This window comes from Tetrao urogallus (genome assembly GCF_951394365.1).
Source record: "Tetrao urogallus genome assembly, chromosome: Z".
NCBI classification, from domain to species: Eukaryota; Metazoa; Chordata; class Aves; order Galliformes; family Phasianidae; genus Tetrao; species Tetrao urogallus.
The window spans coordinates 52,859,005-52,873,345 of NC_136816.1; the positions used below are offsets into that span (position 1 = coordinate 52,859,005).

The 14,341-nt window shown below is 36.8% G+C and overlaps 1 protein-coding gene across 1 annotated transcript in view; it reads left to right on the plus strand.

Moving 5' to 3' along the window:
* The window catches only part of JMY (junction mediating and regulatory protein, p53 cofactor), a gene marked incomplete at both ends in the record, with an annotated part of 57,614 nt that extends 43,864 nt beyond the window's left edge, over nt 1-13,750 (plus strand). Inside the window, 5 exons of the mRNA XM_079548696.1 lie at nt 1,009-1,196; nt 6,660-6,746; nt 9,200-9,295; nt 10,505-11,057; nt 13,443-13,750. Of these exons, the coding sequence (XP_079404822.1) occupies nt 1,009-1,196; nt 6,660-6,746; nt 9,200-9,295; nt 10,505-11,057; nt 13,443-13,750 (1,232 nt within the window). The remainder of the gene's footprint in view (nt 1-1,008; nt 1,197-6,659; nt 6,747-9,199; nt 9,296-10,504; nt 11,058-13,442) is intronic.
* Between the last annotated feature and the right edge of the window lie 591 nt (nt 13,751-14,341).

The following is a 14,341-nucleotide window of genomic DNA, read 5'->3' on the forward strand; positions in this document are numbered from 1 at the left end:
ATTCTGTGTTTTCTGTCTTGTACATTTGACAGTTTTGCAGCTCATCTGTTAGGGTTTCATTTGTAAATAGCTATCCTTAACTCTTAATGAAATCTCATTTTAAAGCAAGTGAATTCTTCCATTTTATGTGTGTATGGAAATACAATAGGTTTTAGCCATAGTTCTTATTTTTACTCACTATTTCAAAGTGGGTTCTAATGATTTAACAACTTTATGTCTGGATGAAATTCTGTATAAACTGTGCACTACACTAAAGACTTGAATAGGTCTGATATTTATTGTTTTTTTTTTTCTGATAGTATCTGTATCCTGCTGACTCAATATCAACATTATGTAATAAAAATTTTGGTTGCAGCAGAGACCTTATGCACAAATGATTGAACTAACAACCACTTTTGAAATTGATGGTGTTCTGAAGAAGACCCTGTCCTCTTTCCCATATTATCTAAGGGCAGAAGTAGGTGGAATCCGCGATCTTCCTCAGATGTAGCGTATGAAGGAGGAATCATAGAATCATAGAATTGCACAGGCTTCCCACTGCTGCCACTATGCACAGTGACTGGAAGGCTAGAAACATCCTGAGAGGAGTTTTGGCAATGTATTGTGTAACTTCCCTTCTGGGTTGTGGCAGAAGAATCTCATGCTTAAAGATTTCAGTAAGAATCTATACGTTCTGAACTTTGTAGTGTAGACCAGGGGATATTATTGTACAGTGTAGGTCACTTGTATTAATTAAGTGATCCAAAGGCATTCGTGGGCACTGTGATCAAGTTTGTTTACAGACAGAAGTGCCACATTTTCAGTAACATTTGTTCTTGAATGTTTGAGCTTACCTGAATGACAACCATCTAACCTTCTGCATTTTTTTTTCATCTTCTGAAATGACTGTAGTATTCTTATGCACTAAATCTTGCAACACAGGATGGCATTGTCTTGTAACAAAGCAAACTGTTGACCAAAAACACACTGTTGATTGTACTTTTTTTATTGCTGACGTTTTTAAAACAGAGAAGAGAGATGAAGTGGTATATTATGACACTTACGAAAGTATGGAAGCAATGCTTGAAAAAGAAGATCCGGCATCATCTGTACACTTACAAAAAGAGGAGCTGCAAAAGTTGCAGCAAAAAATCCGCCAGCTGGAAGCCAGGCGTGGACGTATTTCAGCCAAGAAAGCCTACCTCAGAAATAAAAAGGTACTAATAAATTGCAAATTTCTGTCATTATTAGCAAACTTAATAGAACTTCAAAATTATATTTCGAAAGATTGTATTATATTAAATTAAACTTCCACATCTCTGAAATTCTGTGGATTATATTTACTATATGTTAAAAGTTGTTTTAAAATATAATTAGACAAACAAGTATATATAATAAAATTGATATTTTAAGATAATTCAATTTGGCTTTAAAGAACCCTTTAATGACAGGGAAGAGAGCAAATAAAATAATTTCTGTTCACTTATCAAATCACTTGCATGTGGAGATTCCAGAATGATTTTACAGAGAGCAGATTTATGTCTTGATTTATATTTTGCAGAAGAAAATCTTCAAGGATGTTTTCTGATTCATGAGTTATTTTTCTCTTACTTCTGTCCTTTTAAGGGAAAGCAGCTACACATGTAATCCAGTATACATTCTTAATTTATAAAACTAGGTTTGCTATTATGAATTAATCGGCTCAGTTTCATTTTTTAATGTTTCATGGTTGAAATATTGTGTTGAAAGTGTTTTTCATGCAGCAAAGATTTTAATGTGCTATGTCAAATGTAGATAAATATATTCATTCCTTTTTCCAGTATGACTTGTTCATTGTTCCCTAACAGTTGACACTTAGATCAATATGCATTAATAATGAGATAATTTAATGAATAGATAAAAGTTTTTTTAGAACAACGTAATACTTGTTAAAAGTATTAAGTAATTGGGGTTTAACAAGTAATACTTCTTAGTGTTTCCACATCTTCTTGTATATTCTCAAAATATACAGAAGTCCTAGCTGAGATCCCATTTTAATTGTATTTTGTGTTTTATATGATTAACAATATATGGTGATGAGTGATTAAGGAAGCACAGAAAATCATTCTCTGACATCAGATTTTATTTTTCAGGGGAAGTTGTTCCGGTCTTGTCTGTTAATGAGATAATATAGCAACAGATAGTCAATTACTATGTATAGAATAACATGTAAATAAAAATTTCTTTGACTGTAGTCATTTTTTTTTTTTTTTTTCAGAAATTTTCTTTATTTATGCAGTTGATTTTTTTTTTTGACTGTCTAGTATTTTTAAGACATCTTTACTTAGGAACTTCTCCTAGAGATCTGTTAGAGACCTTATTCAGTTGTACTTCTGAATATTGAGCCAGAATTTTTAAAATTTTTGGTTTCCCTGAGCTCAGTGCAATTTCACTGTTCTGATATTTTATTAATGTGAAGATAAGCTCTGTACTCATTTCCTTACACAAAATCTATTTGCGTTTATTAAGCAATCATCTCCTGAAGTTCCTTTGTCTTGGTGACAGTTATACAAGAAAAAGCACTCAGTATTTTTCTTGTTTCTTTAAAGCGTGTTGTGAATCGTTCATGGAAGATCTCTGTCTATTGTTATCCCAGTCTACCCCCTGCTGGCTGCACAGTAGTATTAATTAAGTTACAGTATGAAACAAATGTCTGTTTTATTATAGAGCTAGATTTCTAACAGTGTTATGGTAATAAAGATAATCTAGAAGGTGTCTAGAAAAATTATTTGGAAAACAGAGAAATGAATAGAATTATTTGACATCCAGTAAAAGTGCTTCTTATCCTGAGCAGCTAAGAGAAGGAACCGATTGAAGTTATTTGGACCATTCTTATAGTGCACACTTTCACCTACCAATCTTCACATTCTGCTATGTCCATTTAGTAGGAGATTTTTACTGTTTCACAAGCAGTGAGGTTAAAGCACAGCCCATGCCTAAGCAGATGTATGCAGTAACGGTTAATGTAAGTTTATTGGTATGCTTTCATAATACTATAACTATTATGTTCGAATGGCATAACCACATAGAAATCTTAAAATATGCTTTCTGCACATACTGAGTTTTCTAAATGAGAAGATAATTTTTTAACTGCGACGTTCAGTATGAAAGTAAAATTCACTGGAACTAGCTAAGTACAACACTAATACAGATTTCTTTTCACTGTATTACAAATTACTAGTTTTGAATGTGTTAACTTATCCAGTGATAAAAGTTAAATGGTTAATCAGTTCTCTTTTTCTGTCTTTTGAACAGAACTGCAGAAATTGGTCAGATGATTAAAAAAAACAGTACTCTAGATACTTTCTGAAGTTTGCATGGTTGGTTAGCATCTTTCATGAAGCATGGCTCTCTAACTGATCATAATGCCCCCACTAAAGTTTTAAATAGTCCAGAGTATGAAGGATTATGTCACATATGTGCCAGGCTGTATTCCTAATTAAGAATCATACAATCTTTATAGCTGGAATAATCTTTTCCTTTATAAAAGGGTATGAGGTTATTGATTTATGTTCAACTTGTCATCCACCATAATCTTACAGCTCATTTTCTTTTATATTTCCACCTCACTTTTGTTTTTTCCATCATCCTTTGCTTGTGGAAGGTTAATCTTGTCCGTGTAGAACCTCACATTTATGAAATCGCAGCCTTTCTTTGTTAAGAACGTTTTGGTAATTATGATGATTCAGAGTTCTACTACTGTGCTGTGACATGTTTTCGGCCCCTCCTAGTTGTTGTGGGGTTTTTCTTGGTATTATTTCAAGTCATGCAGAACTAATTATATTAAAGTAGGTCATTTCTTTATTAATATGAAATCAGCACCAAGGATGTTTTTGTCCACCTTTTCCTCTTTCTTTACATGGTTAAAATATGTTTCACTATCGCTCTTATTCAGAAAGATCGAAATATTGATGCTAAACAAAAAATTTCAGGAAAGTGAGGCCTCAGTTATGAGAATATGTTCCTGTAATTTACATACTGAGGTACTGTTCTTTTTTCAATTTTCAATACTGTATCATTTTTCAATATTCTTGCCAACATGCAAAGAACCCCAAGAAATAGAATGTGATCATCTTCACAGAATTATAGAAAGCCATAGGTTAGAAGGGACCTCCAAAGATTATCTAGTTTGAACCACAGTGCCATTCACAGGGTTGCAAGCCACCAGATCTGGTGAGGTCTCATCTGGAGTACTGCGTCCAGTTCTGGGCTCCCCAGCACAAAAAAGACAAGGATCTCTTGCAAAGAGTCCAGCGGAGGGCCACGAAGATGGTGAAGGGCCTGGAGCATCTCTCCTATGAGGAAAGGCTGAGTGAACTGGGTCTGTTCAGCCTTGAGAAAAGGAGACTGAGAGGGGACCTGATCCAGGTCTATAAATATCTGAGGTGTGGGGGGCAGAGTGGTGAGGACGGACTGTTTTCAGTGGTGAATGGAGACAGGACAAGGGGAAATGGCCGGAAACTGCAGCACAGGAAGTTCCGCACAAACATGCGCAAGAACTTCTTTACAGTGAGGTGACGGAGCACTGGAACAGGCTGCCCAGGGAGGTGGTGGAGTCTCCTTCTCTGGAGATGTTCAAGACCTGCCTGGATGCCTACCTGTGCGACCTGCTGTAGGGAACCTGCTTTGGCAGGGGGGTTGGTCTCGATGATCTGTGGAGCTCCCTTCCAACCCCTACAATTCTGTGATTCTGTGAGATCACGCTGCCTGGGTTCATACTGCACCTGGGCTTGAACTGCTCCAGGGATGATTGGGCATTCATAGCTTCTCTGGGCAGCCTATGCCAGTACTTCACCAGCCCCTGAGTAAAGAATTTCCACCTCTTTCAGTTTAAAACCATTCCCCTTGTAAAAAGGAGACTGTGTGAAAAGTCTATCTCCTTTTTGTCTTAGTTCCCCCTCCAGTAAGTGGATGGCCTCACTGAAGTCTCTTGGGAGACCCCTTGTCCAAGCTGAAAAAGGTCAGCGCCCTCAGCCTTTCTTGTAGGAGAGGTGCTCCACCCCTCTGATCATCTTAGTGGCCTCCTCTGGACCTGCTCCAAGGGCTTCACATCTGCTTTATGCTGGGGGCTCTAAGCCTGGACGCAGCACTGCAGGTGGGGTCTCACGAGGGCAGTGTAGAGAGGGACAGTCTTCTCCCACTCCTGGCTGGCCATCTCTTTTTTGGTGCAGTCCTGGATACCGTTGACCTGTCTGGGCTGCAAGAGCACACTGCTGGCATAATTCCAACTTCTCATCTTCCAGGATCCCCAAATCCTCCTTTGTAAGTTTAGTTCTATCTGTGCTTGGCTTTTCTAATCCCATCTCTGCACATCTGAACAGCATCCTTGTATTCCTCCCAAACCACCCATTTCTGCTTCCTGTACATGTCCTTCTTATCTCTCAGTTTCTTGCTCAGCCATGTCCATTTCCTACCTCCTCTGCCTGACTGCTTGTGCTGGGAGACAGAGAACTCTTGTGGTCTCAGAAAGCTTTCCTAAGAGAACTGCCTGCTCTGTTCTGTTCCTGTGTCACTAACAACAGTTTCCAGATCTCATTGACATTGAACAATTTGTTAAACATTCAGGATTTTTCTCTCCTGAAGTTCAAGGTCCTGACTCTGCTCTTTGCCAGGCCTATAATCCCTGAGATTGTGAACTTGACTAGGCAGGCCATGCTCACTACAGCCCAAGTGCCTGCTGCCCTAACCTCTTTAATGAGCTCATCTGCATTGATGAGCACCTGGTCCATTCACTGCTGGTTGGTCTGTCCAACACGTGGGTCAGGAAGTTTCCTTCACGCACTTCAGGAGTCTCCTGGAATGCCTGCAGTCCATCGTCCTGTTTCCCCAGCAGACACCTGGGTGGTTGAAATCCCCCATCAGGATGAGAGCCTGAGTGCAATGCCATTTGTAACAAGAAGGCCTTGTCATTGGGCTCCCCTTAGTCAGGCAGCTTTAGATACCTCAACTACTTGATGTCCTATATTGGTCTGTCTCATTCTCCGAAGGTATTCAAACCCCTGGTCACTTTCCTCTGTAACCTGCTCTAGCAAACTTAGTTTAGCAGGGGGATTAGACTAACTGAACTCCACAGGCCCCACCCAGCCTCTGTGATTCAGTGATACTGTGTCAACGCTTGCTTTTTAAACCATGTATTATAGATACTAACTTGGTGTAATAAATGAACCTGTTTGTATGTATGTAAAAATTACCAATGTTATTATAGTTTGTGGTTGCAAATTGTTTCTGTAAAGATGAACTCACACTTGTAAATGGGAAGCTGCCTCATTCCAGAAACAGAAATGCGTGATTTATTCAAGAGTTAGTTATTACCCATTTACACAAATCATGGCATTGCACAAAAGTTTTGTGAAGTATTTAACTGATCAGCATTTCTTGCCACTTATGTACTCATTCTGTAGAAGAGACTTTTCAAGCAGCAGTTGTGTATTCTTTTGAAAGCTTAAAATAATGGGCTTGGCTTTGTTTCTCTTGATTTTGTTTACATTTTACGGTTTGACTGTAAGATAAATCAACTTTTTTAATTTGGTTGTGATTTCTATTTTTTCAATTCTTAGTGCTGTTTGCTAAATATTGCAGTATAAACTGAACACTGATATTTGAAATTCACATTTTATAGACATCATCTTGTGTCTCTACAGGAGATTTGTATTGCAAAGCATAATGAAAAGATCCAGCAGCATCACCAGAGTGAAGAGGAGTACAAAATGCACCACACTGTTCAGCTAGTAAGTTTGAGCTTTCTGCTATTCAGCAGGCATTTAGATGATAATTTGCATTGCTTGTTATACATTCATTAGTAGAATATCAAATCAGATGTCTATTTCATATTATGCTGGTAAGGAAGAACATATAGCTCTGTTAGGATGACACTGAATCCAATCAAATAAAAAAAACCATTAAAACTTGATTCACAGTCTAAATGATTACTGCTAGAGTTAGACTGCATGCAGAATTTCTGACATATTTCTGAATCTTGCTCCACATTTCTCTGTGTATTCTTGTAACACAGAATAGGCTACTTAGTCCAACTGTTGTGTTGTACATAACAGTCTTTTTTAAAGACTATTCGAACTATAGGCGAGGTCTTTAATGCTGTTGTAATATCCGTATTTAATAAAGATCACTGACAAAGATGTGTTGAAGTCTAAAGCCTTTTAATTCAGACTTCAGTAAGATTATTAAAAATGATTCTCAGTTATCCTTCTACATTTTTAACATTGATACATTTATCCAGGAAGTCAGCTGCATAATTTATATTATGAAAAGGCTACGCTTACCAGAATACTCTTTCAGGAGCTTGGAAGAATACGTATTTTATTTTATTTCTTAAAATAAAGCAAATAATTCTCCTATCTTGATTACAGTCCATTTATCACTCTTAAATATAAAAGGCTTGATGGCATGGTCAGCAGGTTGAGGGGGGTGGTCCTGCTCTTCTACTTTGCACTAGTGAGATCTCGCCTGACTACCAAGTCCAGGTGGAGAGTCCTCGTTACAGGAGAGGCATGAGTCTGTTGTGTGTCCAGAAGAAAAAACAGTTCAAGGGATGGAACACGTCCCTTGCGAGTATGAGCTGGGAGACCTGGGGCTGATCAGCCTGGAGAAGAGAAGGCTTCAAGGAGACCTGATAGTGGACTTTTGGCATCTAAAGCTGTTGGCTTTAAAAAAGGAGACAGATTCTTCAGTGGTGCATTTTGTGATAGGTCAAGTGGAAACAGTTTTAAATTAAAAAAGGAGAGATTTAGATTGGGTATGAAGAAGAAACTTGTAACAGTAAGGATGGTGAGTGAGACACTGGAGCAGGTTGTCCAGAGAGGTGGTAGAAGCCTTGTCCTTGGAGTCATTCAGAGTCAGGCTGAATGGGGCTCTGAGCAACATAATGCAGCTGTAAGTGATCCTGTTCATTGCAGGGGGTTTGGACTAGATGACCTTTAAAGGCCCCTTTCAACTCAACAGGTTCCATGATTCTGTGATTTTCTTATCTGTTAAATACTAAGGGCTTTTTTATTATTTATTTCATGGGTTTGCTAACTTAGATTATAAAGACATGCCCTAACCTGACTGAGAAATATCCACTATTGTTGCAAAATAGGTTTTTATGCAGACACAAACACACTCTCTGGATATTTAAAACATAGGTGTGGTGGTAGAACTGTACTTTCTTCTTGCTATAATCTTCTCTTTGTACTCTTGTAATTTCTTTTCCACCTTACTCAATTATTTTTTTATTGCTTTCTTCTTTTTCTGTCTCCTGTTTTAACAATTTTCTATGCATGTTCTCCTCTCCAGTGCATCTACCAATACATATCTCATTAGAAAATACAGGAGGTGGCTCTTGGAAAGGACAACTAGCTAAATAATGAAAGTGGCAGCTAGTCTGACTCTGCTTTTTTGTTGATTGAATAAGGATAAAAGTTCATGAAGGCGATAACCTTAACTTTTAACAATATTTATCAGCTTTTTTTTTGTTATATTTGATGCCATAAGTCTTTTAAGAATTAAGGCCGCCATTATTGCTTATGAGGTTTTTCTTCGTAGCCATTTGTTCTATGACATCTTCTTCTTCTTCTGTACTTACACCAACGACTTTTGCCGTTTGATACTGAGTACCAATTTTCAATAAATTTGACTGCAGTGTTTTGTTTCAAAGAATAAATAACTGAAAGAAAGTGGATAACTAGTTAATAGAGGGATCCATATGTGTGTTTCTTCTAAGATCCCCAAACAAAAAAATAATACTGTCTTAGCTGTGAGGAAGAGCTTCAAACCTTTTTTAAAAAAAGATTATAGAAAGTCAAGCTAGATTAAATATGTCACTTCAAGATAATAAAATCCAAAACTTTAGTTTAATATTCTTGTTAAATATGCTTTTTATCTAATCTTTCAAGTCAAAAACTTCCGGTCCCAGTGTTCCAGTTCCACACTGAAATCTTTTTACCAAGCCTTGCATTTCATCACAGTTACAAAATAGCAAATCTGCTCTGTTATTTGAGGGGATAGCAAAGTTTTGAAATTCGCAAATATGTTTATTTGAAAAATAGAACATTAAATAATTCATTACAATTATTAGAAGAGTTATTTAAATGCAGTATTTTTATGATTAAAACATATGATTAAACATATGTTTTCTAAACATAGCTTTAGATGTAACGTTTGTGTTTTCCATGTATGTTCTCAGAAGCGAGATCAGCTACAAGATGAAGAGGAAAAAAAGAGCTCCTGGGTTAGTCAGGAACGACAGAAAACACTGGACAGACTTCGCACATTTAAACAGGTAACAGAAGACTTGTTCAACTTTTATGCTTTTTTTTTCTTTTTTCTTTTTGTCAAAAGGAATTTTCACTCCTCCCCAGACCAGACTGTACTATTTCTATACTATTTGTTAATTTCTTCTACTGTGTAATTAATTACTCTTTGGAAAATTTATCATGAATTACGGCACTGGTAGTAGCAAATCTCTCATTGTTATGTTATCAGTGCCATAATAAGCTTCTGTTCTACATCTACACATTGTGGCAAGACATTTAACAGACTTTCTTAGAAATATAATCCAAATGGTATTTCCTGCAAGGAGCATTGCCATCTGATAAAGCTGCACCACCACTGACTTCAGAACATCTGTCAATACCTGTCCCTTTCCCTTACAGTGTTAGTGTCATGAAATCAATAGAAGATTGCATAAAACTAGAGAACAAGGAGAGGGATTAAGATGCATTGAAATGAAGATTGTATTAATTGGTAGACTATAAGAATAGACATGAGAACGTTATTGGAAAACTGTCTTCCTCTGCAGTACGCTCTTGATATCCTTGTTTTTTGCAAGGCTTTTTAATAATATGCATTCTGTAAATTAAAGCAAATTTACTTATGTTAACCAGCATTTCATAATGACCTGACACAATGTCACGATTTTTGAAAAATATTTTATACCTTGCTTTCTGAATCAGTTTTTACTGTTGTGTAAAAATGTGCATGGATGAATCAAATTTGAAAAGACATATTGAGAAAACAAATTCAAGAACTAAATTTAAAAACAGTGGAAATTTTCAGAATGTTTGATATCTATTAAAGGTAGCTTTTTGAATGGTGTGATTCACTTCTAAAGTCAGTGTTTTAGGCTGGAGAGGACTTTTTTGTGGGGAGAGCTTTAACCAGCTTCAGGGAAGAGAAGCAAGAAGGAATTATCAATTTTCAGAAGAAAACACTTCAGAATGTACTTAGTGAAATCCTAATTCTAACTTGTGTATCCCTAGACCAGTCATGTATAATTTATGGCTTAACTAAGAATTGAAATTAGAAAAATGGATTATATGTACATAAAGGTATGCATATATTTGCTTTGGTTTTATGTGTAGAGCAAAATGAATGAAAACAATAGTTGAATTCTACTGGTTGGAAAAGTGAGCTCTAATGACAAGTATTCAGTATCTAAAATAGCCTTCTATATATACTTACCTAACTGTAATTAACTTTTATACTCCAGCGGTACCCTGGCCAAGTAATACTTAAATCAACCAGACTACGACTGGCTCATGCAAGAAGAAAATGTGCAGCCAGCTCAGCGCCCTCTGTAGATCAGCCTCAATCTTTGCCAGCAACCATACAAATCCAAGAGAAAAGTGAAGAGGTGGAATTGGAAAATGCAGTTCAGCCTTTGCAAGTGCAGGAATCCGTGAGCTTGGAACAACTTCAGGATATCTCGTTACCTCCCAGCAGTGTTACGTCTGAATTGCCTCAAGTTAGTCCTGCTCCACTCATCAATACTGAGCTACAAACAGAGACTGTTAGTGTAGTACCACTTCCACCCCCTTTGCCTCCACCACCTCTGCCTCCACCTCCACCTCTGCCCTCCAAGGAAGATACCACCAAATCCTTGGAGAAAAGCGGCAGCTTTGTCAAACGCCAGAGTGAAGAGAAGGGAGTCCAGCACTCTTCCAGTGTCCCAGCAGCATATCTGTTTGACAGCAGTCAACTAGTCAGTGCCAAGAAGAAGCTTAAGAAGACAGGTGATCTTGAGGGTTTACAGAGAAGGAGAGGTAACGTTTGCATTCTTCCGCATTTAACTGCAGTGTACATCCTTTCCTCTGCTGTATTGAGCAGAGGAATATATAGGGAAGTCTGTGCTGTGATTTAGGTATAATCATTAATGACTTAAAGAATGTTGGCAACTGTTGGCAAACAAATTGTAGGATCCTTATGACAGCATATTACATGTATGTTGAATTAAACAGAAAACAACTTGTGAAACTGATTATCTGATACACTATATCAAATCAGCTAGAAATGTAGCTAGAAGTTGCCTTAAAGAACCCTTTCTTATCTTGCTTGCAGCTAGCTTCACCTGAGGGTGCAATGTTGTGGGGTTTTTTGTTTGTTTGTTTTTCAAAACAGAATTTGACATAATTTACGACATTAATTGATATAATTTGATTAATTGACATAAAACAAGTATTGTCTTGGGACATAGGAAACCTTGAGAATGTTTTCTTCAAGGTTTCTTGAAATTTTCATGGAAAAATCCACAACTCATCTTGAGTTTAAATCATCTTGAGAGCCGAGTAAGAAAATACACATTTAACTACAGTTGAGAATTAAATTTATAATAAATCAACCAAGCATGCGACTTCATTAGAAACTTCATTGGTAAGTAAGTAGAACTCAGGGCTGAGTTGGTAGATTTGTTACAACTTCACTGAGTAACTGCTATCTGCTTTTATCTTTATATCATATAAAAAATGGGGAGGTAGCAGCCACATTTGAACAGAACAATTTTTAAATAAAATGTGCTATGTTAGAGTGGGGTCTTTTTATGAAAATTGGATATAGAATTTTCAAAAGCACTGAACTGTTGTACTGAATGTTGTTGAGGAACAGTACCTGAGGTGGGCCTTGATTTGCAGTACCGTAACATGACTTTTCATTAGAATTCTATTTGGGTATGTCAGTTACAACTGCAGGAAGCATCCCTCAGTTGATGATTTTCCTCATGCATATAGAATTTGAGCTGTTTGTGCCTATCAGGCAGAAACAAGAATGTTTCTCTTTAGTGCTCCTTAACAGATTGAATTATCTTGAAACAGCTGAATAGTTACAGATTCTTAAGCTGTTATGAGTCTAGTCATAAGTATAGTGTCTTAAGTTCATTATAAATACTGATGCTCCATTTTCATATGTTTTCTGATACTGCTTTGTTTCCATTCATATAAAGCATATATTGTAAGTGCAACTTGATATATATCATAAGATGACAAATAGAAAATCAAATACTCTTTAAGAGTGTCATGAATGTTAGCAGTTGTACACTACCTGCTACTCTGTGGATTTCAAAAGAAAGATGTTTCAAATCTCTGTGCAGCTTCAGTGATGTCAGCCTACAACAGATGAGTGCCTAACAGTCTTTGCTTTCTCCTTCAAATATGCAATCCTTTATCTTCTGTCTTTTCCTCACATATTTTCCAGTTGAGCCATTAGTGATCTGGGCAAGGTCCACTTGTAAATACAAAGGAGGTTTTAGAAAGAAAAGAGAGCTGGATATTCACCTGTTGATTGATATGTGCTAGTGTTTGCTAACTAGTTTGTACTGTTTATTGTATCACATTCTCTACGTAGAAGTCCCACCTACTTGTAGCTCTTAAAAGAGCCAAAGCCCAGTTTTTATTTCTGCAGAGAATTAGCTTCAGATTGATTGTAAAGAAAGGATGTGTGATAAAGTGTATACTCTTAATTATGAAGGAAAGTAATTTGTACAGGCACGTTGCAACTAGGTGCTTGTACATTTCTTAACCCAAAGAAGGAGGGAAATGCACCCTGTGGCTGTACTGCTTCCCTCACTTGCATTAGTGCTTACTCAGTAGGTAAAACTGGCCACAGAATGTAAGTGCAGAAAATGTAGATTCTCTTCTATGCGTGCATCCCTGTTGCTGAACAGTCCAGTACCTGTTCACTACATAAGTTTCCAAGTCAAGAAATACAAAGTAATGTGCGCTTTCATTATGTCTTATTCATTGCAGATATTTTGATTTTCCTGACTTGTAATAGGAAAGCCATCTTCAATAAGTTTTTTTTCTTACCTATTATGAAATTTGTTCATTTCAGAAGTTATAATCTAGTATAAACTAGTATAAACTAGTATAAACTAGTATAAACTAGTATAATCTAGTGTAATCTAGTGTAATCTAGTGTAATCTAGTGTAATCTAGTGTAATCTAGTTTTGATCTAGTAATAGGGAAGATAAATTTGGAAGCTAATACAAAAATAGAGCTGCAGAATGATGAAATTGAAACTGCAGTCTCCTTTATACTTATACTGTCGGATTATTACTTTAATTGCATGTGGCTGCTTTTGATTGTGTAGGAAATGTAAATAGCCACTGAATAAATTTAGTAAAGATGGTACTGAAAGTATTTTGATTTTACTGCAGTGAGTTCCCCGATGGATGAAGTGCTGGCTTCTTTGAAGCGTGGGAGCTTTCACTTAAGAAAAGTGGAGCAGAGAAGTCTCCCTCCTTTTCCTGATGAAGATGATAGCAATAACATCCTGGCACAGATCAGGAAAGGGGTGAAACTGAAGAAAGTGCAGAAAGACGTGCTGAGAGAATCCTTTACAATTCTGCCTGATACTGACCCTCTGACAAGGAGCATCCATGAAGCGTTACGACGAATTAAAGAAGCATCACCTGAATCAGAGGATGAAGAGGAGAGTTTGCCTTGCACAGACTGGGAAAATTAACGTGTAATTAAATCAATTTAAAATACACACATATCTCTTCAACACTTTTTTATAACAACAGCTGCTAGGCCTCAGGTCATGCGTTGTAGGATACGTAGTATGAAAGTGACTAAACTGTGTGATGTCCAGTGTGATAAAATATGCACACAGAAATTTAGTATCACTGACTTTTTGAAGCAAATTAGGGTTTCTATTAAGTAAAAGTTTTCTAAGACAACATCTTAATCTATTATTTTTCTAATACTTTTGCTGAATAGTGACAGGACAGCTGCTATAAAAATCCTTGTTTCATTTAGGAAATTTGAAGGGAGTGTTTGCAACTTATAAGTAGCAAAGCAAAAGCAGCACAATCACTCTTGGGCATATGCTATTATTATTTTCCAGTTACTTCTGGCCTTGTAAAAAATGTAGGATTTACCACTTCCAACTGAATAGCTCCAAGTCAAGGATCATAGATTTGACTGCTGAGCACACTGAAATCTCATTGGCTACTCCGTGTGACTCTTTGATAGCTTGGTTTCAATCTGTGAACACTCTGAATTTCTAGACTATAAGCAGTAAATATAGTGTGTGTGTATGTGTATACACACA